The 27,345-nt window shown below is 43.5% G+C and overlaps 1 protein-coding gene across 1 annotated transcript in view; it reads left to right on the top strand.

Moving 5' to 3' along the window:
* Positions 1-27,345, top strand: part of sptbn5 (spectrin, beta, non-erythrocytic 5) — a 275,567-nt gene that overhangs the window by 5,375 nt on the left and 242,847 nt on the right. The window contains exons 2-8 of the mRNA XM_072569378.1: positions 4,903-5,019; positions 15,725-15,892; positions 16,133-16,249; positions 16,830-16,987; positions 19,723-19,951; positions 22,621-23,252; positions 23,677-23,815. Coding sequence (XP_072425479.1) covers positions 4,909-5,019; positions 15,725-15,892; positions 16,133-16,249; positions 16,830-16,987; positions 19,723-19,951; positions 22,621-23,252; positions 23,677-23,815 — 1,554 coding nt within the window. The 5' untranslated portion in view covers positions 4,903-4,908. The remainder of the gene's footprint in view (positions 1-4,902; positions 5,020-15,724; positions 15,893-16,132; positions 16,250-16,829; positions 16,988-19,722; positions 19,952-22,620; positions 23,253-23,676; positions 23,816-27,345) is intronic.

Below are 27,345 nucleotides of genomic sequence, written 5' to 3'. Positions count from 1 at the left end.
CCCTCTGCTGAACAAGTTCCAACTCATGCCAATCTAAGCCCACCTCCCACATCCACCTCCCACCCGCCACTCATTGCCCTAAACCTCCCATGAAAGAACACTCAGTATCCCTCTTGGATAGACCCCAGGAGGCATGACTTGGATGAATAAAATAAAGATCTAAATGCTTATTATAGGCTTCACTGTATTTTTAAAAAAACGTATTAATGAAAACCTCTTCAATACATTAAAGTCTCTTCAAGTAATTCATCCCTCAAAAAGACTCCTATTCATAAGTCCACGTCAAAGACATCAAATCCTTTAATAATTTTCATGAAATATCATTAAAGCTGTGACATTACAGACACCCACAACAATAGTAATAGTTTGGGGAAAGTAGTCAAGCATTACGAATGCTATATGGATAGCATTTATGGTTATGCAAATAAACGGCTGTTGAAATTTATTTTAAATTGCAGGCAGCAATTGTTTTCTTTCCAATTTTTAGATTTTTATCTACTTAAAATAACTTGACAGCTTGACAGTTCCCTAGACTATATCTGCCTTTTTCAATCATTGTAGGTCTACTTTAAAAAAGACTAGCCACTGGCAAGATAAAAGCCCTTGCTCCAGTGAAACTGGAATTAGCACTCAGTTCAAATGGCCTTATTGAGTTTGGGTTTCCCTCATGTCTGCAGTGCTTTGTCTCCTTTGCCCTACTGGCAACAATGGGATCTGCTTGAAATAAGGACAGAATCTCTAGGTCTAGGTCCCACTCACCATTTTTAAAGATTGCCATTATCGCAGAGGTGGGACTGAAGACTTGTGATCCAAGCTGTATCATGACGTCTAGATGCTGTCATCTAACGGCAGTGTGGAAAATTGCTAAAATGTTCTGTTTATGAAGGAGCTAGACAATTCCAGTCTGTACAGTTACTGTCCCTTCAGGCCACTCTCAATAGTCAACAAAGTGATTGAGTGTCTCAAAAAGCTAATAAAGCAATAATCTACTCTGTGATGCCCAGTTTGGGTTCCACCAGGACCACTCAGCTCCTGACCTTGCTACAGCCTTAGTTCAACATGGACAAAAGAGCTGAATTCCAGAGGTGAGGTGAGAGTGACTGCCCTTGACATAAAGGCTGCATTTGACCGAGTGTGGCCTCAAGGAGCCCAAGTAAAACTGGAATCAGTGGGAATCAGGGGCAAACTCTCTGTTGGTTGGAATCATACCTGGTATGTGGAAACATGGTTATAGTTGTTCAACGTCAGTCATCTCAGCTCCAGGACATCTCTGCAGGAGTTCCTCAGGGTAGTGTCCTAGGCATAACCATCTTCAGCTGCTTCATCAATGATCTTCCCTCCATCATAAGGTTAGAAGTGAGAATGTTTGCTGATGACTGAACAATGTTCAGCACCATTTGTAACTCCTCAGATACTGAAATGTCTCAAGAGCTGACAGAAACTAGCCATATAAATACTGTGGCTACAAGAGAAGATGAGAGACTGGGAATTTTAGTGGTCAATAGCTCATCCGCTGACTTCCCAGAGGCACAAATCAGGAGAGTGACGGAATCCTCGACACTTGGCTGGATGGTTTCAGCTTCAGTAACATTTGAGAATCTCACCACCGTCCAGGACAAAGCGGCTCGCTTAATAGGCACCACATCCACAAGCATCTATTCCGTCCAACACCGACACTCAGAACAGAAGTGTGTGTGATCTACAAAATGTACTGCAGAAACTTACCAAAGATCTTCAGACAGCACCTTCCAAATTTGTGACCTCTACTACTGTGAAGGACAACAAATGCAATTTTGAATAAAGTATATATTTGAAATAAAGAAAGTGTGTTTCTGAACTCTCTCTCCTGATCCCAGTACATAGAACATAGAACACACAGTACAGGCCTTTTGGCCCTCAATGTTGTGCCGACCTTTTATTCTACTCTAAGATCAAACTAACCTACATACCCTTCATTTCACTATCATCTATGTGCCTATTCAAGAGTCCCTTAAATGTCCCTAATGTATCTGACTCTACTACCACTGCTGGCAGTGCCTTTCATGCACCCACCACTATTTGTGTAAAGAACCTAGCTCTGACATCTCCCTAAACCTTCGTCCAATCACCTTAAAATTATGTCCCCTCATGATATCCATTTCCACTCTGGAAAGAAATCTCTGGCTATCCACTCTATCCATGCCTCTCATCATCTTGTACACCTCTACGAAGTCACCTCTCAACCTTCTTCGCTCCAATGAGAAAAGCCCAAACTCCCTCAACCTTTCTTCACAAGACGTGCCGTCAAGTCCAGGCAGCATCCTGTAAATCTCCTCTGCACCCTCTCTAAAGCTTCCACATCCTTCCCATAATGGGGTGACCAGAACTGAATACAATATTCCAAGTGTTGTCTAATCAGGGTTTTATAGAGCTGCAGCATAACTTTGAGGCTCTTAAACTCAATTACCCTGCTGATAAAAGCCAACACACCATACGCCATCTTAAGTACCCTAACAACTTGGGTGGCAACTTTGAGGGATCTGTGGATGTGGACCCCAAGATCCTCCTCTTTTCCTCCACACCACCAAGAATCCTGCCTTTAACCCTGTATTCTGTATTCAAATTTGACCTTCCAAAATGAATCACTTCACACTTTTCCAGGTTGAACTCCATCTGCCACTTCTCAGCACAGCTCTGCATCCTGTCAATGTCCCATTGCAGCCTACAGCAGCCCTCCATACTATCCACCAATCTTTGTGTCATTGGCAAACTTACTAACTCACACTTTCACTTCCTTATCCAAGGAGCACAAGGAGCAGAGGTCCCAGAATACATCCCTGCGGAACACCACTGGTCACCAAGCTCCAGGCTGAATACTTTCCATCTACGACCACTCTCTGTTTTCTATGTGGCGGCCAATTCCAGACAGCCAAATTTCCCTGTATCCAATGCTTCCTTACTTTCTGGATGAGCCTACCATGGGGAACCTTCATCAATGTGTTTTGTCACATCCTCCAAGAATTCAATAAGGTTTGTGAGGCATGACCTGCCCCCCTCAAAGACATGCTGACTGTCTCTAATCAAACTGTGCTTTTCCAAATAATTATATGTGCATTTGTGGGATGTGGGTATTGTTGGCTTGGTCAACATTCATTGCCCAACCCTAAATGCCCTAGTGGGTATTTATAAGTTAACCACATTGCATGTACACTGGACCAGGTAAGGATGGCAATTTCCTTCCCTAAAGGATATTAGTGAACCAGATGGGCTTTTCCTGACAATTGGCCATGTTTTCATGGTCATCATTATAGACCCTTAATTCCAGATTTTTTTTTTGTTTGCAATTGAGTCTTCACCATCTGAGGTAATTGTATTCAATTCCAGGTCCCCAGAACATTATCTGGTTCTCTGAATTATTAGTCTAGCAATAACACCACTAGGCCAGTGCCTCCTCAAGACTAGCTCCATGCCTTGGAGTTAACCCCAGTGATAAATGTGGATACTAGACACTGTACTAATGAGAAGATGACAACCCACAAATTACACATCATCTCAGCTTGAAGCGATACCCCTCTTTCTTCACGTCTACCTGCCTAACGGCGTTTTTGTTATTCCAGTACCACATGGACTGCAGAGATTCAAGGAAATGGCTCATCACTGTTAAAATAGCAGGTGAACCAAGTCTGCATCTCACCGATGGAGTTGATTTGCTGTCACCATTCCCTTTAAGTGCATAGAGAGAGAGAGCGAGAGAGAGAGACAATGCTAATTGATCTAGTGTGGTAGAGCAGAAGCACTTAATGGTCTAACTAGAGCTGTCTCTTGTAGTTAACAACAAGTAATACATTGTAGCTAGTCACAGGCTACAATGATATGAAACTGAGGATGATCAGATGGCAGTTCTCACTCTTTCGAGATGCTAAGCTGTCCTGCTCACAAGTTCATGTGAAATTGTCATAGTGGGTGATGCTTTCCTCAGTATTAACTCTTACAGACCCTCACACCCTGAGACAACACTGTTGACACTCAGTCCTTTTGAGTTCATCTTTTGCTTTGTTTGCTCAGGCAGTCTGCATGTTCCTTAACTTGAAGACAGAATACAAATCACTCTGTGCTTTAAGCCCTGAGTTCTGCCAAACTAATCCTTATTGAAAGTGTTCGTGTCAATGAGAAGTCATGACTGGAACAGATTCTGGTTTTCTAACCTTCTAGTTCAATAACTTGCTAAATCTCAGCTATCTGTCTTCTCTCATGAAGTCTAGCACCAAAAGGTGGATTCAATCTGGCTACTGTACCACTTATGGAGCAATGAAGGGAGAAGTAAAGCCATTAGGAGTACTCCAGTTAATGCAGTGGGTTGTTATGATCCACATTTTGTGTTGGAAACATATTCTGAATAGCATCAAAGAGGGCTGATTACTTGAACAGGAGACGTTTGCGGTGCTGTGGTAAGGAGAATAGCGGACTGAACCTACAGGCTATCTTTTTCAACAGCTGGCATTTCTGCCATTAGCCATACAGCATCCTTCTTTGCTTTGGGGCTGTATGCACTTAATTGCATAAACTCTTAAGCTGTAGTGGTGAAAGGGACAGCATGCAGAATAGTGGCACCAGATGAACTCCTCCCTATCCCTTAACAGCTGTACTTATGTCTTGTGGAACTCTTGCACATTACTGATACATTAAGATAAACAGGGATTTGAATAAAATGCAAACAAAAGCTGTTACTCTTCTTGTTACTGATTCTTCCTCCTCCTCCTCTCACCAGAATTACCATGTAGAGGAGCCACAATGAACACTGTGTATTCAAAGACCAATAAGCTCTGAAGCTTTGTATACTGGCAGGCACACTGTTGTGCTGACGTGCTGATCGTTGCAATGTCACTGCCCCTTCACTGTGTCCTGTCTCCGTCCCACCCGCAGGTCAGGATGGACGAGGAGTTTGAGAAACACCGCATCAAGGAGCTCCAACAGCAGCGGATGCTAGTACAGAAAAAAACCTTCACCAACTGGATAAACCAGATTCTGTCAAAAAACCAGGTGAGCCTAAGTCCTGGGGTCCATTAGATCTGGTGAAAGACCAGGCGCTATCGAGAATTGGGGGAGTTTGGTTATCCTTATACATAAGTCAGAGAAAGTTAACAAAACATTTGAGAAAACAAGTAGCATGTTGACCTCTGTCGCCTCGGGATTGCAACATAACAATAAAGAAATCATGCTACAGTTGTGTAGGGTTTTGGTGAGACCACACCTAGAGTACTGTGTGCAGTTTGAAATTGAGTGAGAGTATCAAGAAGAAGCATGACCAGCTAGCCCATTTCATAGAACCATAGAACCCGACAGTTTGGAAACAGGCCATTTTGCCCATCTAGTCTGCACTGATCCTCCAAAGAGTATCCCACCCTATCCTATGCCTGTAACTCTGCATTTCCCTTGGCTCCTCCACTTAACTTTCACATCCCTGGGCAGTATAGGAAATTTAGCCTGGCCAATCCACCTAACCTGCACATCTTTGGACTGTGGGAGGAAACTGGAGCACCCAGAGAAACCCACACAGACTCCACAGAGGCAATCACCCACAAGGCTGGAATTGAACCTGGTCCGTGGCATTGCGAGGTAGCAGTGCTACCAGTGCCACCCAAAACACCACAGTTGTTGAAGATTACAATTTATCTTTTCCCTCCATTACACCTTGCCCACTATCCCCACATCCTCATTGAAAGAATGGTAGGTTTGTCTCGGAGAGAGTGCAATAATTTCACTCTAGTAATCACTGGGATGAGGAGACATTGGGTTGATGATATCTAATATTTGCAAGAATGAAATTGGAAACATTGAAAACAGAGTTGATGCTGAGAGGTTGTTTGTCCACCTCTTATTGCAGCGTACAGCGCTAGAGGTCATAGTTTCAAGATTACGGGTCAGGCCCATTTAGGATAGAGGGGAGAATTTTGGCAGCAAATCTTTGAAATTCACTAAACCAGTCGTTAAGTTATTCAAAATCAAGGTTAATGGAATTTTAGTTTATTGTGGAATTGAGGGTTTGGGAAGGAGTAGCTGAGAAGTAGAATAACAAGCTTACTACTCTACTTTCTGTTTATTATACTCTGACAATATCCTGAAAAAGCAGCAAATCCATTGGTAGTTGTAGGGGATTGAGTGTAGTTGGGGGTGGAGGGGGGCATGATGTGTGTATACGTGTGGAATTGGGGAAGTGGATGGATTTAATACAGCATGTCTAAATATGGTTTTTCTTGTCCATTCATGGGATGAGGGTGTCACTGGCTGGGTCAGCACTTATTGCCCATCCATAATTCAGAGTCAATCACATTTCTGTGGGTCTGGAGTCGCATGTAAGCCAGACGAGGTAAGGATGGCAGTTTCCTTCCCTAAGGACATTAGTGAATCGATTGAGTTTTTCCTGACAGTTTGGATTCATGGTCATCATTAGCCTCTTAATTCCAGATATTTACTGAATTCAAATTCTACCATCACCCATGGTGGATTTCGAACCTTGGTCCCCAGAACATTACTCAGTTCTCTGATTCAACAATCCAGCGATAATACCAGTAGGCCATTGCTTCTTGCTCTACTTGATGTGTCAAGCCTGGAGGGAAAGGGAATTTGTTTCACACTGGGATATAGTGGGATCGAAACAGAAAGTGCTGGGGAAACTCAGCAGACCTGGCAGCATCTGTGGAGAGAGAAAGAGAGTTAACGTTTCAGAACTTTAACTCCTGTTGTTTTATGTTGCTTTTTAATGGAAGTTTGCATGTTCATCGAATACAAGGATCAGTCTAGACACTGAGTTCAATGGAGAGTATGGTTCAGAGGATCTAATTGGAAAAATGGATCAATTTTGCATCTAATTTCCACCCTGCTCTTACCTTCACCTGCTCTGTCCCTGACTCCTCCCTTTCTTTCCTTGACAACTCTCTTTCAATTCCTGAAGAAGAGCTTATGCCCTAAACGTCAATTCTCCTGCTCCTTGGATGTTGCCTGACCTGCTGCACTTTTCCAGCAACACATTTTTCAACTCTCTTTCAATTCCTGGCCATCAATATTCTCTACAAATCCATTGGTTCCCACAGTTATCTTGACTTTACATCCTCACACCTTGCTTCCTGTAAAGTAGAGACTCCATTCTTCTAGTTCCTCCATCTCCATATTATCTGTTCCGATGATGTCAGCTTCAACAAGGGGTCCTTTGAAACGTTCACCTTCTTTCTGAACTGAGGATTCTCCAGCGCCGTAGTTGATCGGTCCCTTAGGCCTTGTCTGATGCATCTCCTGTACTTCTGCCCTCACCTCCTCTCTTCCCTCTTCAATAGCGATAAGGTCCCCTTTGTCCTCACCTACCATCCCACCAGCATCCATATCCAGAAGATCATTAGCCACCATTGCTCCAGTGGGGTACCATTACCAGACACATTTTCCCCTCCCTTCCCTTGTCACGAACCCTTTCCTCCGCGACACCATAGCCCACTCTTCCTTCACACCCAGCACCGCCCCATACCCCCACGGCACCTTCAAAAAATGTAACATTTGCTCTTTTACTTCCTCCCTCCACACCATCCAAGGTCCCAGAGAAACCTTCTAGATGATCCGCGTAAATACCTGTACTTCACTCAATCCAGTGTACTGTATTCACTGCTGATAATGCAGTCTCCTCTACATTCGGGTGATGTAACGCAGACTAGGGGATCACCTAAGTTCTATTTGCAAAAATGGTCCTCAGCCTCCAGTTACCCGCCATTTCAACACACCACCCTGTTCCTTGGCCAACATCTCTATCTCAGGCTTGCTGCAGTGTTCAATAATTTAAGGTCTTGAGCACCTTCTCCCATGTTCTTACCCGAACCCTCATAACCAGGTTTTGTAATCACATGGGCTGCTACCATAAACAACCCATTCTCAGTTGTTAGGCTGGCTATTACCCATTCCTTTGTCTGTCCAACTGTTATTGTCCCTTGACCTCTGGTGTGTTCTGCCATCCCTCCCTCCCAACGCAACCCCCCCCCCCCCCCCCCCCCCACCTTCAGCATACTAACCAACCTTTTCCCAGCCACAACCAATTCTGACGAAAGGTCACTGGACCCAAAACATTAACTGTTATTTCTCTTTCCATAGATGCTGCCTGACCTGCTGAGTTTCTCCAGCAGTTTTTGTTTCTGTTTCTGATTTCCAGCATCCACAGTCCTTTGATTTTTATTTTGACAGGGTCAGTCTAGTCACTGGGATCATGGGGCAAAGGATAAAATTTGGGAAGGTTTGGAAAATCAAAGAGTAGAATCAAGGTTCAAAGAAAGATGTTAATGCAGGTAATGATAAACGGACATGACAGGAAGAGATAAGAGTGTAAGAATGTGAGAATTCACCATCAGAAAAGATTAAAATTTACAAAGATAGTAAAAGGATATAGGTAAGGGACTTGTAAATGAAGTATTTGAAATACTGAGAGTGCAAATAAACAAGTACAATCTACTAGTCAAATGGAGACATTGCCATAGGAAGATTTGGATTGGGACCTGACTTTTGAAAGGTAATCGAGATTTAGGAAGGAGAAGTACATAGAGAAAAAGGTGGAGAGTTTAGATTACTTACAGTGTGGAAACAGGCCCTTCAGCCCAACAAGTCCACACCAACACCCAGACCCATTCCCCTACATTTCCCACTTCAATTAACACTACGGGCAATTTAGCATGGCCAATTTGCCTAACCTGCACGTTTTTGGACTGTGGGAGGAAAACGGAGCACCCAGAGGAAACCCACGCAGACACGGGGAGAATGTGCAAACTCCACACAGTCAGTCGCCTGAGGCAGGAATTGAACCCGGGTCTCTGGCACTGTGAGGCAGCAGTGCTAACCACTTTGCCGTGTCTTTGTCAATTAATGATAGCATCTACACAATCGGAAGGAGTGATGTGAGTCCAAAAAAAACACCAAAATGTGGAAACAGTTTAGGCAGAAGTGAGAAGTATTAAAGACAAGAAGTCACTGTGGGAGTGGTGTACAAGCCCTTTATCAGTAAGCACATGATGGGGTGGGGCAGAAGGGAAGGAAAATTGAGAGCTTGTCAGAGATCACGCATCAATCATGAGATATTTTGCATATTATTGATTGGAAAAGTCTGAAGGGCAAAGGTATCTTAGATAAGTTTACGAAATGTTTTCAAGATAGTGTCTGAGAATGCTACTTTCTGGATCCAACTGGGGAGCAAACCAAGTACTGTGCAATGAGATAGGATTAATCAATGATCTCATATGAAAGCAACGTAAATAGCAGCGATCACAACATGATTAAATTTTACATTCTGTTTGAGGGAGAGTGGAATAGGTCTAGATTTAAAAAAAACTTAAATAACAGTAATTATGAGGGCATGAAAGTGGAGCTGACTAAAATGAATTGGCAAATTATGTTAAGGCTTAGGACAGTGTAGAATGCAGTGACAGACATTTAAAATGTTATTTCAGAAAATACAGATCTATTTCAGATATATTTCAGCAAGCAAGAAAAATTCCAAAAAGCAGACACTGTCTATGGTTAATGAGAAATGTTAAACACCGCATCAGACGTTTATTAAAAAAAGTACACACCTGTTCAAAGACAGGTGGCAGGTCAGAAGATTGAACAGAATTTTTAAAAAACTGCAAAAAATGAACAAAAATGAATAAAGAGAGTAAAATCAAGAGTAGGAGAGAGAGCTAGTTAGAACTCTGAAAACACAGTAAGAGTTTCTTAAATAATTAAAGAAGAAAAGAATTAACAACTGAACGTTGTTCCTTTGGAAATAAGACTGAATAATTAAAAATGGATAAAAAGGAGATGGCAGATGAATTGGGAAGGGATTTGCCTCGCTCATCACTACCAAGGATGCAAGTAACAGTCCAGAAGCAGCAATAAATCAGGAAATGGAAGGGAGTGAGTGAGGACCTCAGGAAAACTACAACCACCAGAGAAGTGGTACAGAGTAGTTTGTTGGAACTGAGGGCTGAAAAGTGCTTGGATCCAGATGGACCTCATCCTAGGGCCTTCAACTAAGTAGCTAGTGAGATAATTGATGCATTGGTTTTGATTACCCAAAATGTCCTTGATGTGGGACAGTCTCGGGAGTTATTTGAGGAGGTAATGTGTTGTGGATAAAGAGTCCTGTACTTAAATTTCCAAAACAAATTTGAAAAAGTGCCATGTTGAAGGTTATTTTGGAAAATAAAAGCTCATGGTGTTGGGGTAACGTATTGGGGTAACGGATAGAAGATTGGCTGGCTAACATAAAGAAGAGATCAGGTGCAAATTCGTTTTTGTCAAATTGTAGAATGCAATATTATTCAAGAAAGGAGCAAGCGAGAAAGCAGGAGACTACAGGTCAGTTAGCCTAACCTCTGGTGGGAAAACTATTGGAAGAAATTCTGAGGTACAGAATTAATCTGCATTTGGAGAGGCAGGGGTTAATCAAGCTCACCTAGTTGAGCACTTTGATGAGGGAACAGGGCAAATTGTTCAAATAGATGAGCAATTTGACTTTAGGAAGGTATCAAAAAAGTGCAAGACAAGGCATGTTAAGATGAAAGTTTATGGAATTAAGGCAAAAGTGAATACAAATTGGGTACAACAGCTGTTTGTTGTTTGTCATTTGTATAAACAATTTGGATGAGAATATAAGAAGCATGATTAGTAAGTTTGCAGAAAACACCAAAAGTGTTGGTATAAAAAACAGTGAAGAAGGTTATCTAAGATTACAATGGTACCTTGATCAGCTGGGCCAGTGGGCTGAGGAGTGGCCGATGGAGTTCAATTTAGATTAATGCGAGGTGTTGCGCTTTGGTAAGACAAATCAGGGCAGGACTTATGCAATGCATTGAGTGTTGCCGAACAGAGAGACCTAGGGGTTCAGGTACTTAGTGCCTTGAAAGTGGCTAGTATCTCGTTACAGCAAAGAATTAGAAAAACTAATGGAATATGAGTTGAATTTAATGCAGAGATAGGCATGTCATGCTTCAGTTATTACAAGGCATTGATGAGAGTGTATCTGGAGTGCTGCGTACAGTATCAGTCTTTATTTATGAAGGATGTAAATGTGTTGGAAGCAGATCAGAGAAGGTTTACTAGACTAATACTTGAAATAGGTAGGTTGTCTTATTGAAAAAAAGGTTGGACAGGCCAGGTCTAGAATTTAAGAAGGCTACAGGTGACTTGATTGAAACATACAATGTCTTGACAGGTCTTGGAAGTGAAAAGGATGCTTCTGTTATAGGATAAGCAAGAGCGATTGATCACTATTTAAAAAGTTAAGGTGTTGCCCATTTAAAACTGAGATTAGATAAATTATTTTCTCTGTGTGATGAATCTTTGCAATTCTCTCCCTGAAGTGGTAGTGGAAGCAGCGTCTTTGATATTTGCAAGTCTGAGTTCCATAAATTCCTTCCAGCAAGTGGGGTAGCTGAGACTGGAGATGTGATTTGAGGTTACAATCAGATCGGCCCCGATCTTACTAAAAGGAGGAGCAGGCTGGTGGGGTTGAATGGCCTATTCCTGCTCCTGATTGATGTGAAAGGGAAGGGTCAAAGGTCAGGTTCAGTCCAGTCACTTGGACTGCGGAGAATATGGGTCAGAGAACAGTTTCAGTCTCCGTTGAATGTTTCAGTTGTCATGTAGTGACGTGGATGTGTAGATGAAATGTTCCAGCAGCTTTGTAAATTTGCCATCAAGCAGTGATAAGTCTCAGTTTTATATCCAGATAAAGCATGAATCAGCAGCAGTTATATTTGATAAAACAATATGACAGAAAAGTATGTGGTTTCAGAATGATACAGGGGAATACCTGAAGAGGAGCAGACTGAATCCCGTGGTTTTGTGAGCTCAGATGCCAGTTTGAAATCAAGATAGCAGCAGTTAATATTTAAAAACACTATTTTAGTAAATATTAGATTTGGAACTCATGGACTCATAGGGCATAGAGAGCATTTGTTTCTTAATCGTGTTTATCGTGTCTCCTTAGCTCTGAGTCAGAAAGCCCCATGCCAGAGACTCATGGTAGAATTAGACTTGAACAATTGAAACAATACACTGGATAAGGCTAAGGCCAGGTGCTGGAAAATGGGATGAGAAAAGATAGATGTCTGATGACCAATGTGGACGTACTTGGCTTCTTTCCATGCTATAAAAACACTCGCTTTAGACAGATGCTGCAGTGCCATATCAAGGGGTGCTTTTGTATATTAAAATGTTTTGTCCCAATCTGCTCTTAGCAAAACCCCTGTTTAATTACAGCAGCAATTCCTTATTCATATTGTCCAACCTCTCCCCTGAAATAAAGGCTGTCAATCTAATTGCTGTAATTGTTTATTGTACCTGCTTGTTAGCATTCTCTGATTTATGTTCAAGGACATGCTAATCCCATTGAATATCAATATTCCCCGATCTTGCACCCTGTCAAAGGTCTTCTGCTTTTCCATTCTTCCTACCAAAGCGGATAATCTTGCATGTATTCCCACCTCACCCACCACTTGCTTGGCCATTTCACTTGGCCATACCCTTTGCTGCACTCTTTGCAATCTTCTTACAGCTTGCTTTCTCACCTAATGGCACCATCAGCAAACCTCAACTGTTGCACTCAGTCACATGATATTAAACCACTGACCGAGATTGTAAATAGCTGAGACCCACGCACTGATCTTTGCAGCAGCCAACTAGTTACAGGCTGCCAAGCTGAAAATGAACTTTTTATTCAAAGTCTGTAGTCTTATTTTGTCTCTCTGGCCTGAACTTCAAAGTTGGCTGGTATGAGTCAGCTTTACCCTTCGAGCTGCTCCCAAATGCTGAAAGAACATAGCTGACGAGTAAGCTCCAGAAGCTTAGTTAGAGTTGATGTCCCCACGTAACCAGGAATTTGTGGTGGACTGCAGAGTTGATGTGACTGATGGTAAGCTTGCTATCCCACCTGTTGTGGAGGTGCTGGTGTTGGTCTGGGGTGGACAAAGTTAAAAATCACACAACACCAGTATAGTCCAACAGGTATCTTTGAAAGTACATGTTTTTGGAGCGCTGCTCCTACATCAGGTAGCTAGTGGGACAGGATACGTAGGACACAGAATTTATTAGGAAAAGATAGATGGCTGTTAAGTCTTTAATCATTTTGAATGGGAATGCAGGTTTCAATTGATTAATATTTAAATCCCAGAATTTCTTTCAAGTCACTACCCTGAGATAACTTAAGGCTTTATCAGTATATTTAAAAAAAGGTGATAGTTCAGACAATGCATTGAAGGTGTGAGGTTAGAGTCTGGCTGTATCTCGTCCTAGAGTCAGACTGGTTTTATTTCCAAAGTAGTTATTTATAGAATGTGACATTGACTGCCTATAGATTATGTGCTTTTTGAACAAAATAAAATGTATTTGCAAATACGAATCTTGCAAATTGCAAATTCACCCCATGGACTTATATGTATATGTGCATACGTGCATGTGTGTGTGGGTGAGGGAGAGAGGGACAGGGAAAGTGTGTGTGGGGGGGTGGGGGTGGGGGGGGGCAAGAGAGAGTGAGAGAGAATATATGTGAGGGAGGGAGAGAGAGAGAGAGAGCGTGTGTGTGTGAGGGAGAGAGAACATGTGTTCGCTTAAGAGAGCAAGAATGTGTGTTTGTGTGCTTGAGAGAGCACGTGCATGAGTGTGACATAGTATATGCCTGTGAGAGGATGTACACATGAATGTGTGTGTGAGTGAGAGAGAGAGCTTGTGTATGAGAGAGGGTCTGTGTGAATGAATGTGTATGTATGTGTGTGTATATGTGTGTTGGTGTGAGAGTGTGTGTGTGTGTGTGTGTGTGTGTATATATAGGTAAAAACAAGGAACGCAGATGCTGGAAACCAGAGTCTGGATTAGAGTAGTGCTGGAAAAGCACAGCAGGTCAGGCAGCATCCCAAGGAACAGGAAAATTGACATTTCGGGCAAAAGCCCTTCATCAGGAATAGAGGCAGGGAGCCTCCAGGGTGGAGAGATAAATGAGAGAGGGGTGGGGAGAAAGTAGCATAGAGACTCACTGAAATTCTTGTAGAGAGAGAGGAGGAAAACTTCTTCAAGGCAGGCATCCTTGCAAGAGGATTCGCAGTAGGGTTAAAATAAACTCTGTGTGTGTGTATATGTGTCAGAGCGTTTAGTGCAGTGGGGGTCACCTGTAGTGTGACATGAACCCAAGATCCTGGTTGAGACTGTCTTCATGGGTACCAAACTTGGCTTGTCAGCCTCTGCTCGGCATCTCTGCGTTGTTGTGTATCCCAAAGTCCGCCTTGGAGAACGTTCACCTGAAGATCCAAGGCCCAAATGTCCTTGACCGCTGAAGAGTATCCCACCCAGATCCATTCGCCTATCCTATTACTCTACATTTCCCCTAAATAATGCACCTAACCTACTCATCCCTGAACACTATAGGCAATTTAGCGTGGCCAATTCACCTAAGCTGCACATTTTTGGATTGTGGGAGTTAACCGGAATACCCAGAGGGAACCCACGCAAACACGGGGAGTTTCTCTCTCTCTCTCTCTCTCTCTCTCTCTCAGTTTTAAGTTGTACATTATAATCATTATCTCGCCTATTTAAAAGACTGTAACATTGATATTTGACAATATACTGTTTTATGAAATGGGGCACTGTTTCCCAGCAATCTCTGTGCCAGCAATGCTATAGTCTGTTGAACCTCAGTACAGGTCATCCTTTCTTGCTCCAGAAATTGTTGAAATCCCACTTTATGTTCACCCAAGAGGCTGTCGATCTCTTTGGGGCTCCATTGATTTTTTTTTTTACAAATCACCCCCTTTGTCCCAGGATTTAATTTTGCATATGGCACTTTCTAGAAGGAAGTGATTGGAGCTGGGCAGTGATGAGATATTGGAGACCCCTGTTCTCTCTCCCGCCACCACCGCTCCCTCCACAGATCCTGTCTCCCTTTCCCAGCCCAGCTACAAAGACACATCTTGTCCCTCTATCACTCCCTCTATCCTGCACACACACTCTCTCTTTGTCTACATCTGTGTTTTTTAGTAAGCTGCAGGAAGCTCCACGGGTGTTTCCGTGCCAGCAAGTTAACAGGACAATGCAGCACAGAAAGAGACCATTCAGCTTTGTGTCTTTTACCAATTCACCTTTTGTGATATCCCATTGCAAGCATATGCTGTGCCAAACTCTGCCCCAAATGTGGTTTGCCCCGAAGGCAAGAAAAGTTTGCACTTCACATTGGGAGGGCAGATTTCTTAGCTTCACTTACAAATACCAAAAAAATGGTGACATGTTTCTGCTTATTTCAACCATAAGGACAGAAGAATGCCATTCATCCCCTCAAGATAGAGATGGTTGGGAGGAGGTTAAATGTTGGGTAGAGTCAGGCTGAGCTGTGGCAGGGCTTGCTTGGTAGGTAAGGCCCAGAAGAGGATAGCACTGCAGGAACAGAAATGGGTCATTGCACATGTTCAAACATTCAAGAAGGTCAAAGCTGATCTGAACCTGAACTCCACCCAGCAGCCATGGCTCCCCATTCCTTCACACTCTTGGGGACCAATGATGAATTAATTTCTGATTTGAGCTCGGAACCCTTTTTTTTTGAAGGGACATTTGATACTATGTAGAGTCTCACTGGAGATGAAATTAGTGTGTTGAGTTTAGGATAGAGAAGAGTTTGATTGAGTGAGATGAAGAGTTTGAGTTTTCTCCTATTTTTCAGATATTTGACATTGTTCAGCTCTGTGTTTGATAGGTGAAGATATTCATTACTGACATATTCACTGAACTGAAAGATGGCATCGCCCTAATTGCCCTACTGGAAACCATCTCTGGAGAGACGCTGAGCAGACCCAACAGAGGCAGAATGAGAGTCCACTATCTGGAGAACAACAGCAGGGCCATTGCCTTCCTGAAAACCAAGGTAACATTACTTTGTACCATTGTTGTACAGGAAGGCTTGTGAACTGGAAGCAACATGATTGTTAGCTCTCACCAAACCCCCTGCTCAGATTCTCTGACCTTTCAAACCAGCCATTCCAAATCTAATGTCCCTGCAACGCTGGGTGTACATGACATCTCCATGACGCTCGGTGTACACAGTCTCTCAGTCCCTGAAATGTGACTTTTTAATTTGGTCTGTTGTTTCTTTTTGTGTTGTCAGATCAATGTGGAGCTGATAGGTCCAGAAAATATTGTGGATGGTGACCGCACCCTAATCCTGGGTCTGATCTGGATGATTATCCTGCGCTTTCAGATTGCCTCCATCACTCTGGAGGAGGTAAGACACTGGTTCCTCCTGTTGGGAATGTCCTGCTGCCCATGGATAACCTAAATATGTGATATAAATTTATTTTATATTTTAGGTAAGCTAAATCCCGCGAAGAATTAACAAGGAATTGCTTTTCTTAGAAATGGTATGAATACGTACTAGCTGCAATAGCTGAGGTGAACAGCATTGATGCATTCAAGGTGAAGCTGGTTAAATAGAAAGGGATGTAGCATCTGCTGATGGGGTGAAATTGAGTAGACTTGTGTGGTGCGAGCATAGACATTTTGCACCAAATGACCAGCTTTTGTGCTGTACAACCAATGTAATTTTATGTGACCCAGGCACCATTGCGATAGGATTTCCTCTACGACCTGTGCCAAATAAAACCAGTGTAGCTACAGCTGGGGTGCAGCGAGAGCTGTGGGGAGTTTGCTGCAAGGTTAACATTGCTGTCTAGGGCAAGCTTACTTCCACTTCCTTCAGCCTGGGTTGGATTCACTGAGTGCGCAATGCCCTGGGACGTGTTGGGCAGCTTTGGGGGCTGGTTCTCAGTCTTTCGTTCACTTACCAACTTTCTCTGCTGCGCTAGGATGAGTCTGATAACAGCAGTGCCAAACGTTCTGCTAAGGAGGCTCTGCTGATCTGGTGCCAGCGTAAGACAGCTGGATATGAGAACGTTAATGTCCAGGACTTCTCCTCCAGCTGGAAGGATGGATTGGCCTTCAATGCACTTATTCACGCTCACAGGTAAACACAAACTTTGTTCAGTTGTTCGGACTGGAAGGAATATTGAACTACCTTCCAAAGAGTTGGGGAAAACATTCAAAAGAGGTCATGTCCTACTGGGCCATTAGGATAGTGTATGAAGCCGCAGATGGCCTTCGTGTGCATTGGTGAGATAGGGGAGCTGTGGGGACTGTATGCATAAACAGCCTGTCCGAGTGGCATCACAGTTAGGCTTCCTGCTCCCTTTCGTTATCAATGACCCCCCACAGGAGACATCATATTGTTGAGGAAGGAGTTTTAGCTACAGTAGCTTACTGATGCTGTGGTGGGGCATTTGAAGGGCAACCAATTTCCTGGAATTGAGCTCAGCGTCACTCAGCCTTCTGAGGTACTAGAAATAGGGCAGTCCATCTCTATTTTGGCCCAAATGAAACTACCCACTTCACAACCCTGCTGGATCTACTGGGTTCGGTTGTCATCATTGTTGACTGTGCCTCAGTTTGAGGATGATGCCTGCTCAGGTTGTGAGTATCTATTGCGGGCCTTCATGTGACTGAGCAGGCCACAGACCTTTGGGTACATGAGGCAGGATGCCCCATGAGCTAGCGGGGCACAGAGAGCAGAACTTGCTTCCCTCCTATGGCACCCACTCTGCCGATGTTGGCACTCTGAACAAGATGTCACAAGCTCATCCCAGTCATTGATTTCACCGCTGCCACACTGCAGGGAGATTTTCAGAGCTTCTGCATGCAAGCATGACAGGTGAGAAAACGGAACACTTTCTGAGCATCAGTGTCATAGTTGCCTTTACAGGAGTTTTGCCTGAATACTTGAGGAGCTGACTTTCAGAAAGATACAAAGCACGAGACCTGCTGAGTTTCTCCAGCAATTTCTGTTTTGGTTTCAGATTTCCAGCAGCCACAGTTCTTTCAGTTTTTTTTTTGATAGGTCTTTATTCAGTGACCTCCCACTGAACAAAAAGTTAAGACCAAGTCCATCTGTAGTGTGTAGAATATCGAGCTGGTGCAGCTGATCCAGGGTTGGTGCTCCTTATCTGAAGTGGCTGCCAAAGACTGGGAAGTGCTCAGCATATTCTCGTGTCATCCCAGCATACTCTCCCATTTAATATTATACGGTTAGCAAATTCTGTCGCTTCCACCAAGTCATTAATATAAATAACATATTTTAAAAACCTATTAATATAAATCATTAGGACTGATTCTTGTGGCACTTGACTAGTTACACTCTTCCAACTTGAAATAAACGCATTAATCCTGACTCTCTGAATTCTCTGTGTTAACCAATCCTCAGGCTGTGTTAATGCATTATCCCCAATACTGTGATCTTCTAGATTGTGCTATCATCTTTTATGTGGCACCTTATCAAATGCCATCTGAAAATCCAAATACACTCTATTTATCAGTTCTCTCTTATCAACTTGACTTGTTATATCTTCAAACAACTCAAACAAATTCGTCAAACGTGTATTCCTTTTAACAAAACCATTTTGACTCTGTTTGATTATGTTAAGCTTTTCTAAATCTACTATTTCTTCCTTAATATTGGACTCCAGCATTTATCCAACTACAGATGTTAGGTTAACTGACCTAATAGTTTTCTGCTGTCTGAACAGGGTGTCACATAAAAAGCTTTTCAATTTGCTGGAACCTTCCTGAAATCCTGAGAGTTCTGGAATATTTTGGCCAATCTCGCCCCTATCTCTGCCACTACATCCTGACCATCACATTCTGACAACTTGTCTGCCTTCAGTCTCATTAATTTATCTCTTGTGATAGAGATCGTTTTGTAGTCTTCCCTCCTATTAGCACTTAGATTGTTGGTTATCTTTGGGATGTTTACTCTGCCATCTGCCATGATAACCAGTTGGTTTAAATTATCTACCATCTCACAGTTCCCTGTAATTAATTTTCCAAGTGTCCCACATTCACTTTCGCTTCTCTCCTTTTACTCCACTCATGCAGAAGCTCTTGCTGTGTTTTTATGTATTTATTGTCAATTTATTTTCATAATCAATTTCCTTCTTCTTCATTAGCTTTTGAGTCATCTGCTGCTGGTTGCTGAAATATTTCCACTCCTCTGGCCTACTACTAATTCTTGCCATTTTGAATGCCTTAGTTTATGATTGGATTGGATGCTCTCCTTGACTGTCTTTGTAAACTATGGGTGGTTCATCCTTCTCATCGAGCCCTTCTCTCCATTAAGCTTGAGCTTGCAGCCATTGCCTTGGTTCACATGCAGGAGATGAGTAGCACAGTTACTAGCATTCCCCATCCTATTGGAGGGTCACAGGCCAGCCAAATGGAGCACCAAGAGTGAGTCGAGCCCAGAACCTCCCTCCTGTGGGCAGATGTTGTGTTCGTGAAACCTTTGAATGCTATGGGGGGGAACTAAATGCAGATCACCTTCTGAGCTTGGGCGACAAATGGCATATGTGTGCAAAAGTGAACCCATGTTCACCTCCCTTCTGCCCTTTTTAAAATCAAACTGCTCCTTGTCTCTTCCAAGTTATGAACTCTCGCTGTGCACTACGGTTGTTACTAATTCATCTAAGTAGCCAGCTTAATGTATCAAGAGCCTAGACCATAAACTTTGGCACTCAATTCAACCCATACAGCTAACCCTGTCCTGTCCTTGCCTGATGTGCTTGTGGTCATAGGTTTGGCATTTGTATTCTACTGTGTATGTTGTTGCAGAAGTGAATTTAATTGACGGAGGTTTCTTGGTATCTTTTGCAGGCCTGATCTGATCAACTATAAGAACTTGAAACAGAACAAACCAATACATAACTTAACTAACGCCTTTGCAGTCGCGGAGGAGAAGCTTGGAATTCCCACACTCCTAGACCCAGAGGACGTGGCTGTACCTCACCCAGATGAAAAGTCCATTATGACCTATGTGTCTCAGTACTACCATTACTTCTCCAAAATGAGGCAGGGTCAGACTGGACAGAAGAGGATTATAAAGGTACTGCACTTGACTCCTTTATTTACCAGTGTTTGCTTACAAGGGTAAATCCCTCAATCGCACTACTTAGATAATTGTTCTCTCTCTCTCACCCTCTTTTATTCCTTCACAGGATGTGGATACCATTGCCTGGGCCATGGGCCATCCCTAATTAGACACAGGGTAGCTCTGAATCAACCACATTGCTGTGGGTTGAGAGTCACATGTAAACCAGACCAAGTAAGGACAGCAGATTTCCTTCCCTAAAGGGCATGAGTGAACCAGATGGCCTTTTTTCTAAAAATCAACAATGGTTATATGAGTGCCTTTCGGCTAGCTTTTCTCCCCAAAGTTTTCAGTGATTTCAAATTTCGCCATTGGCCTTGCTGGGATTCAAGCCTAGCACCTCTGAACATTAGCCTGGGGTTCTGGATTTTTAATTTAGTCACATTACCGCCGCCTTTCCTGATTTAGAAAGCATCCACTATCTTTGTGCAGTGTCTGTGTATCCAGGGGTTTGCTTTTTGCTGGGTCACCAGAAGTGGCTTGGATGAAATGTTAAAGAAGCCCTGTCTTGGCATCAATAATCTCTCAGAAAGGAAAAACAGAGGAGTTATTCTGGTGCCTTGGCCAATATATATCATTAAAATAGACAGTTTAGTGTCCTTTCTCCCGTTAATGTCGAGGGAATTGTGCTGTGTACAAATTAACTGCCAATTTCCTACTTAATAACAATAAAAGTAGTTCATTGGCAGTGAAACACTTTGGGACGTCCTGAGGTCAGAAAGGTGCTACATAAATGCAAGCACTTTCTCTTACCTAAATATGTGGCGACCATAGTCTTTTGTATATTTACCATTTTGTATAATTTTGAGCTACTTTCGCATAGAATTTCATTTCACTTCCCTCACAGTTGGAACATTGTGTTCAGTTTTAGAAAGGTTCCAAGACCATGGATAAAGCTCGGAAAATATTCCCTCCGAGGATAACGAGTGTGAAAGGCTTCAGTTATCAGGAGAAACTTGAGAAACTGGAACTGTTTCCATTTGAACGAGATAAGACACTATTTAGGCACAACTTAAGCACTGTGTGCATTTCTGGTCATCTCATGACAAGAAGGATGTCATGAGAGGGGACAGAAGAGATTTCCAAGGATGTTGCCAAGCCTGAAAAATTGTAGCTATGAGGAAAGATTGGATATAGGCCAGGGTTGTTCTCATTGTCCTCTTTCAGCGAGGTGAGATTTAATTAAGATGTACAAGGCTGTGGGGGACATCAGTACGTTAGGTGAGAAGGATCTAGTCACCTTAGCAATGAGTAGAGGCATAGATTTTACAGTGAGTGGTAAAAGGGTCAGAGGAGATATGTATTACGCAACCAGCCCCCTCATCATCCCAAAGAGAGTGCCTGAAAGGGACAGTCAAGCCAGAAACACTCAACCCATTGAAAAGACATCAGGATCTGCCCCTGAATTCTCATACCCTTGAGGGATATGGGCTTAGAGGTGGGAAATGGGAAGAGCACTGTGGTTCAATTATCACTTGGCACAAACCCATGGGTAGAGTAGCCTCCAGCTGTGTGGTAAATATATCAACTAAATTCCTGTAGTATACCTCTCCTGCACCCCCTCCCCACATTCTGCATATTCCCTGTCTGCTAAGCTCTCTCTTGACTGAAATACTATAAGACCCTGATAAAACCAAATAACAGGGTTTCATTTTAACACCTCGTTCACATCTGAAATAAAGTCTGATTTGAAGATCTCAGTGGTTTTACATCTGGCAGCTCAAGAGCTCAACTTGACCATAAGAAGCCTACCTTTTTTTCTCCTAAATCCTTTGCAACTTCTCACGAGAGTCAGTTAGAAATCCTGATATTCGGCTTCACTGGGTTCTTATAGTATTTCAATCAAGATCTTGGCATCTGATAATGCTTAGGAGTTTTCTGCAGCTTTTCAGAAGATTGAAGAGTAATGAATGCTTTCTAAATCAGGAACAGCTGTGGCACAGCAGTAACGTGACTAGATTAATAATCCAGAACCCCAGGTCTATGGTCGGAGGATGTAGATTTGTGTCTCAGCATGACCAATGGTGAAATTTAAAATCACTGAAAATGTTGGAATAAAAAGCTCACCTAACAGTGATCATGTAAACATTGAAGATTTGTGGAAAAAAACATATCTGGTTGACTAATGCCCTTGAGGGAGGAAATCTGCCTTCCTAACCTGGTCTGGCCGATGAAATAACTCCACAGAGGCCAGTATCCCATCACCAAGTCACCCATTATTTGACATTGATCCAGCTTCCTCAGAGCCAACTCTCAGAGTGAGCAGGGTATCTGACATTCATGTTTGTATCTGTCAGCCAGGGCTCCCTGATTGAACTAGAATAACAGTCCCAATCAAGGAACTCATACAATTACTACAGCCTACATGTAACTCCAGACCCACAGCCATGTGGTTGACTCAGAACTACCCTCTGGGCAATTAGGGATGGGCAGTAAAGGCTGGCCTTTCCAATCAGGAGTCTTTCTCCAACTTTTGCGTCTTCAGTGATAACTGCAGAGCACAGCTCCCCAACCCCCCCCACCCCCCAAAACAAAAACATATGGTCTTCTAACTCATGACACAGTTCCACACTCCAGGCCCCTGATTCTTGTGACTGAGTCATGTATCTATTCCTCCTTCACAGATTATTGGTCTCCTGAAGGAGATTGAAGACCTCAAACTTGAATACCAGCAACTGGTGACTGACTTGCTGCGGTGGATCAAGGACAAAGTGAGGGAGTTGAACGACCACTGCTTCCCCAACTCGCTGGTGGGCATGCAGAGGCTGGTGGCGGACTTCAAAACGTTCCGCACCGTGGAGAAGCCACCCAAGTATCAGGAGCGAGGGCTCATCGAAGCGCAACTCTTCAACATCAGGACGAAGCTGCAAGCCAACAACATGTGGCCATACGTGCCCCCTGAGGGGAAGACCCTGACTGACATCGAGAGGCACTGGGCCAACCTGGAGAAGTCGGAGTACGAGCGGGAGAAGGCACTGCAGAAAGAGATGCTGCGTCTGGAGCGCCTGGAGCAGCTGGTGCGGAAGTTCAGGAAGAAGGCTGCGCTGAGGGAGGCCTACCTCACCGAAATGAGGTCAGTGGTTGCCAAGCAGGACGCCAATGTGAGGAGCATCAAGGAGGCCGAGGCTGCCGCCAAGATGATGGAGGCCATCACCACCGACGTGTTCGCCCGGGAGCAGAGGTTCAAGACCCTGGCTGAAATGGCAGCAGTCATTGAGAGGGAGAACTACCACAGCAAGACTGAGATCGTAAAGAGGTATGGTGACCTCACGGCCAGTCATTCATATAGTTGTGGTTTAATCATCCAATCAGGGAGGGTGGGGGGGCTTCAGACACTGACCTGTCAGGGTCTGTGGGCTCGGGTCTGTGGGTCAGACACTATTCAGACAGGAACTGGGTGGGGGGGTAGTGGTGTTCAGTGGGTCAGACACTGTCCAGACAGGAAGTGGGAGAGGTCAGTGGAGTCAGACACTATCCAGACAGGGAGTGGGAGAGGTCAGCAGAGTCAGATGCTATCCTGACCAGGTCTGGGGCTCAGGTCAGTGGGTCAGACAATGTCCAGACAGGGACCAGAGGATCAGTAGGTCACACTGGAATGGGGGTGTGTGCCCCAGGATGTCTAGAACCAGATCAGGATGCAAGCTCCGGTGCACTGATTGAAATCTCTTCCTTCTCTGCAGGCAGCAGAATGTTGAACGTCGCTGGCAAGACCTTCTCCAACAACTCTGTAAATGCAGAGAATCCCTGAACAAGACCACGTCTGCACTCACCTTACTCCAAGATATTAACAGTATTTTCGAAGAAATAATGACCATTCACGTAAGATTGGCCACTCACACTTGTTAAAGGAGAGCCACTCGACATTGCATGAATTGAAACTGTGCTGACTGCATTGCTGTGTGTGTTTAGGGCCCTAGCTGTCTGTCCAGCAATGCGTGAAGTTAGTAATGGATAGGCAGGATGCACTGCCCTCTCTTCTGTTTATAGTCATTGAAACCCTATTCAAACAGATAAATCTGAATTGAGACAGCAACTTCTCCCAGTGATCTGTTCTCTGGGAAAATGAAACCAGCATTTTTCTCCCTTTATTCTTCCATCGGATATGGCCGACACTGGCAAGGTTGATATTTGTTGCCCTCCCTAATTGCCTTTGAAACAAGTGGCTTGCTGAACTATTTCAGAGGGAGACAAGAGTCATCCACGTTGCTGTGAGTCTGGAGTCACATTAGGCCGGATAAAGAAAACAGATTTCCTTTTATTCGTAACCCGATAGAAATTTTTACGATGGTTGATGATAGTTACCATCGCTGGGACTAGATCTCTATTTCTGATTGACTTTAAATCCCACCAGCTGGGATTTGAATTTGTGTCCCCACAGCGTTACTATTTCAGTTTTATAATGGCACTCATCTGGTTCACTGAGGTCCTTTAGGGAGGGGAATATGCCATTTTTACCTGGTCAAGTCTACATGTGACTCCAGTACCCACAGTCATTCCAGTTGGCTCTAAACTGCTCTCTGAAAGGGCACAGCAAGCCGCTAGGATAATTAGGGATGGGGAGCAAATACAGGCTCACCAGCAACACCCACATCTCATGAAGGAATCATATAAAAATAACCGCAGTTATGTTGTTCAACTGGGACTAACCATTGCGTTACTCAAAATCATCATGACCACTTCACTCTTGAATTCTCTGCTCCCATTTACAAAACACAAAAGCCATTTGCGACTTTGGGCAGCTTGGTGGCTCAGTAGTTGGCACTGCTGCCTCACAGCACCAGGGACCAAGGCCTGATTCTACCTTTGGGTGACTGTCTGTGTGGAGTTTGCACATTCTCCCTGTGTCAGCGTGGGTTTCCTCTGGGTGCTCTGGTTTCCTCCCATCGTCCAAAGATATGTGGGTTAGTTGGATTGATAATGCTAAATTGCCCCATAGTGTCCAGGGTTGTTTAAACTAGGTGTGTTAGCCTAGTGCAGAGTTACAGGGGTAGAGTAGGGGAGTGGGAGTGGCTGTGGGTGGGATGCTGTTCGGGGTGTCAGTGTGGGCTCAGTGGGCTGAATGGCTAGCTTCTACACTGTAGGGATTTGTGGTTAATCAATTTATGTTTACAGTTTTGTGAAATTACGGAATGGCAGTGGCACCTTTTCCTGTCTCTCTCTCTACACTCTTCAGTTTACACTCTCATTCCTGACTTGCTGTCTCAAATTGTATTCCATTCCACTTCAAAGAGATTGTATCTGTCTTTTATCTGCCCATTCCACCAAGCTTTCTGAAGCCTTTTTGTGAATTTATGTGTGAGATTTTGAATCTGTGCTCAAGATTCTGAGGAGAGAATATAGGAAGTTAGGCAGCAATTTGAAAAGGAGGTCCTCGAAGGTAGTAATATCTGGATTACTCCCAGTGCCAGTAGCTAGTGAGGGTAGGAATAGGAGGATAGAGCAGATGCGTGGGTGATGAGCTGGTGCAGGGGAGAAGGATTCACATTTTTGGATCATTGGAATCTCTTCTGGGATAGAAGTGACCTGTACAAGAAAGACAGATTGCACCTCAATTGGAAGGGGACTAATATACTGGCAGGGAGATTAGCGAGAGCTGTTTGGGAGGATTTAAACTGGTCAGGGGAGTGGGACTTGGGACCCAGGGAGATAGCAAGGAATGAGATCAGTCTGAGACTGGTACAGTTAAGAAAAGGAGTGAGTCAGGGCAGGAAGGAAGAAAGCAGAGAATAAGGTCGGACTGATGAATTAAACTGCATTTATTTCAATGCAAAGTGCCTAACAGGGAAGGCAGATGAACTCAGGGCATGGTTAGGAACATGGGACTGGGATATCATAGCAATTATAGAAACATGGTCAGAGATGGACAGGACTGGCAGCTTAATGTTCCAGGGGAAAACTGCTTACAGGTAGGATAGGAAGGTGGGGGGAACAAGAGAGGAGGGGGAGTGGCATTTTTGATTAGGAATAACATTACAGCTGTACTTAGGGAGGATATTCCTGGGAATGCATCCAGGGAAGTGGATCCATTTAGATGGAACTGAGAAATATGGAAGGGATGATCATCTGATTGGGACTGTACTATAGCCCCCCTAATAGTCAGTGAGAAATTGAGAAACAAATTTGTAAGATCTTAGTTATCTGAGAGAAGAGTTGGGTGGTTATGGTCGGGGATTTTAACTTTGCAAGCATAAGCTTCGATTGCCGTAGTGTTTGGATGGAAAGGAATTTGTTAAGTGTAGACAAGAAAATGTTTTGATTTAGTATGTGCATGTACCTACTAAAGAAGGTGCGAACCTTGATCTGCTCTTGGGCAATAAGTCAGGGCAGGTGACTGAGATGTCAGCGGGGGAGCACTTTGGGGTCAGTGACCATAATTCTATTAGTTTTAAAATAGCGATGAAAAATGATAGATAGAATCTAAAAGTTAAAGTTCTAAACTGGAGTAAGACCAATTTTGACAGTATTAGGCAAGGACATTCAAAAGTTGATTGGATGCAGATATTTGCAGGTAAAGGGATGACTGAAAAATGGGAAGTCCAGAGACAGTACAATTTCTGTTAGGGTGAAAGGAAAGGCTGGGAGGTGTAGAGAATGCTGGATGACTAAAGAAATTGAGGTTTTGATCAAGAAAAAGAAAGATGCACATGTCAGTATAGACAGGATAGATCGAGTGAATCCTTAGAAGAGTATAAAGACATTAAGAATATACCTAAGAGAGAAATCAGGAGGGCAAAAAGGGGACATGAGTTAGCTTTGGCAAATAGGGTTTAGGAGAATTCAAAGGGATTCTACAAATACATCAAGGTTGGAAGGGTAACTAGGGAGAGAATAGGGCCCCATAAAGATCAGCAAGGCCTTCTTTGGAACCACAGGAGATGGGGGAGATACTAAATGAGTATTTTGCATCAGTGTTTACTGTGGAGAAGGACATGGAAGATGTAGAATGTGGGGAAATAGATGATGACATCTTGAAAAATGTCCATATTACAGTGGTGGAGGTGCTGGATGTCTTAAAAAGCATACATGTGGATAAATCCCCAGGACCTGATCAGGTGTATGCTAGAACTCTGTGGGAAGCTAGGGAAGTGATTACTGGGCCCCTTGCTGAGATATTTGTTTCATTGATAGTCAAAGGTGAGGTGCTGGAAGACTGGAGGTTGGTTAACGTGGTGCCACTGTTTAAGAAATGTGGTAAGGAAAAGCCAGGGAACTGCAGACTGGTGAGCCTAACATCAGTGATGGGCAAGTTGTGAGAGGGAATCTGAGGGACAGGATTTACATGTATTTGGAAAGACAGGTTTATTTGGAAGCACTAGCTTTTAGAACGCTGCTTCTTCACCAGGTGATTA

The sequence above is a fragment of the Chiloscyllium punctatum genome, chromosome 4 (genome assembly GCF_047496795.1).
Source record: "Chiloscyllium punctatum isolate Juve2018m chromosome 4, sChiPun1.3, whole genome shotgun sequence".
Lineage (NCBI taxonomy): Eukaryota > Metazoa > Chordata > Chondrichthyes > Orectolobiformes > Hemiscylliidae > Chiloscyllium > Chiloscyllium punctatum.
This window is presented reverse-complemented; position numbering and strand designations above follow the sequence as displayed.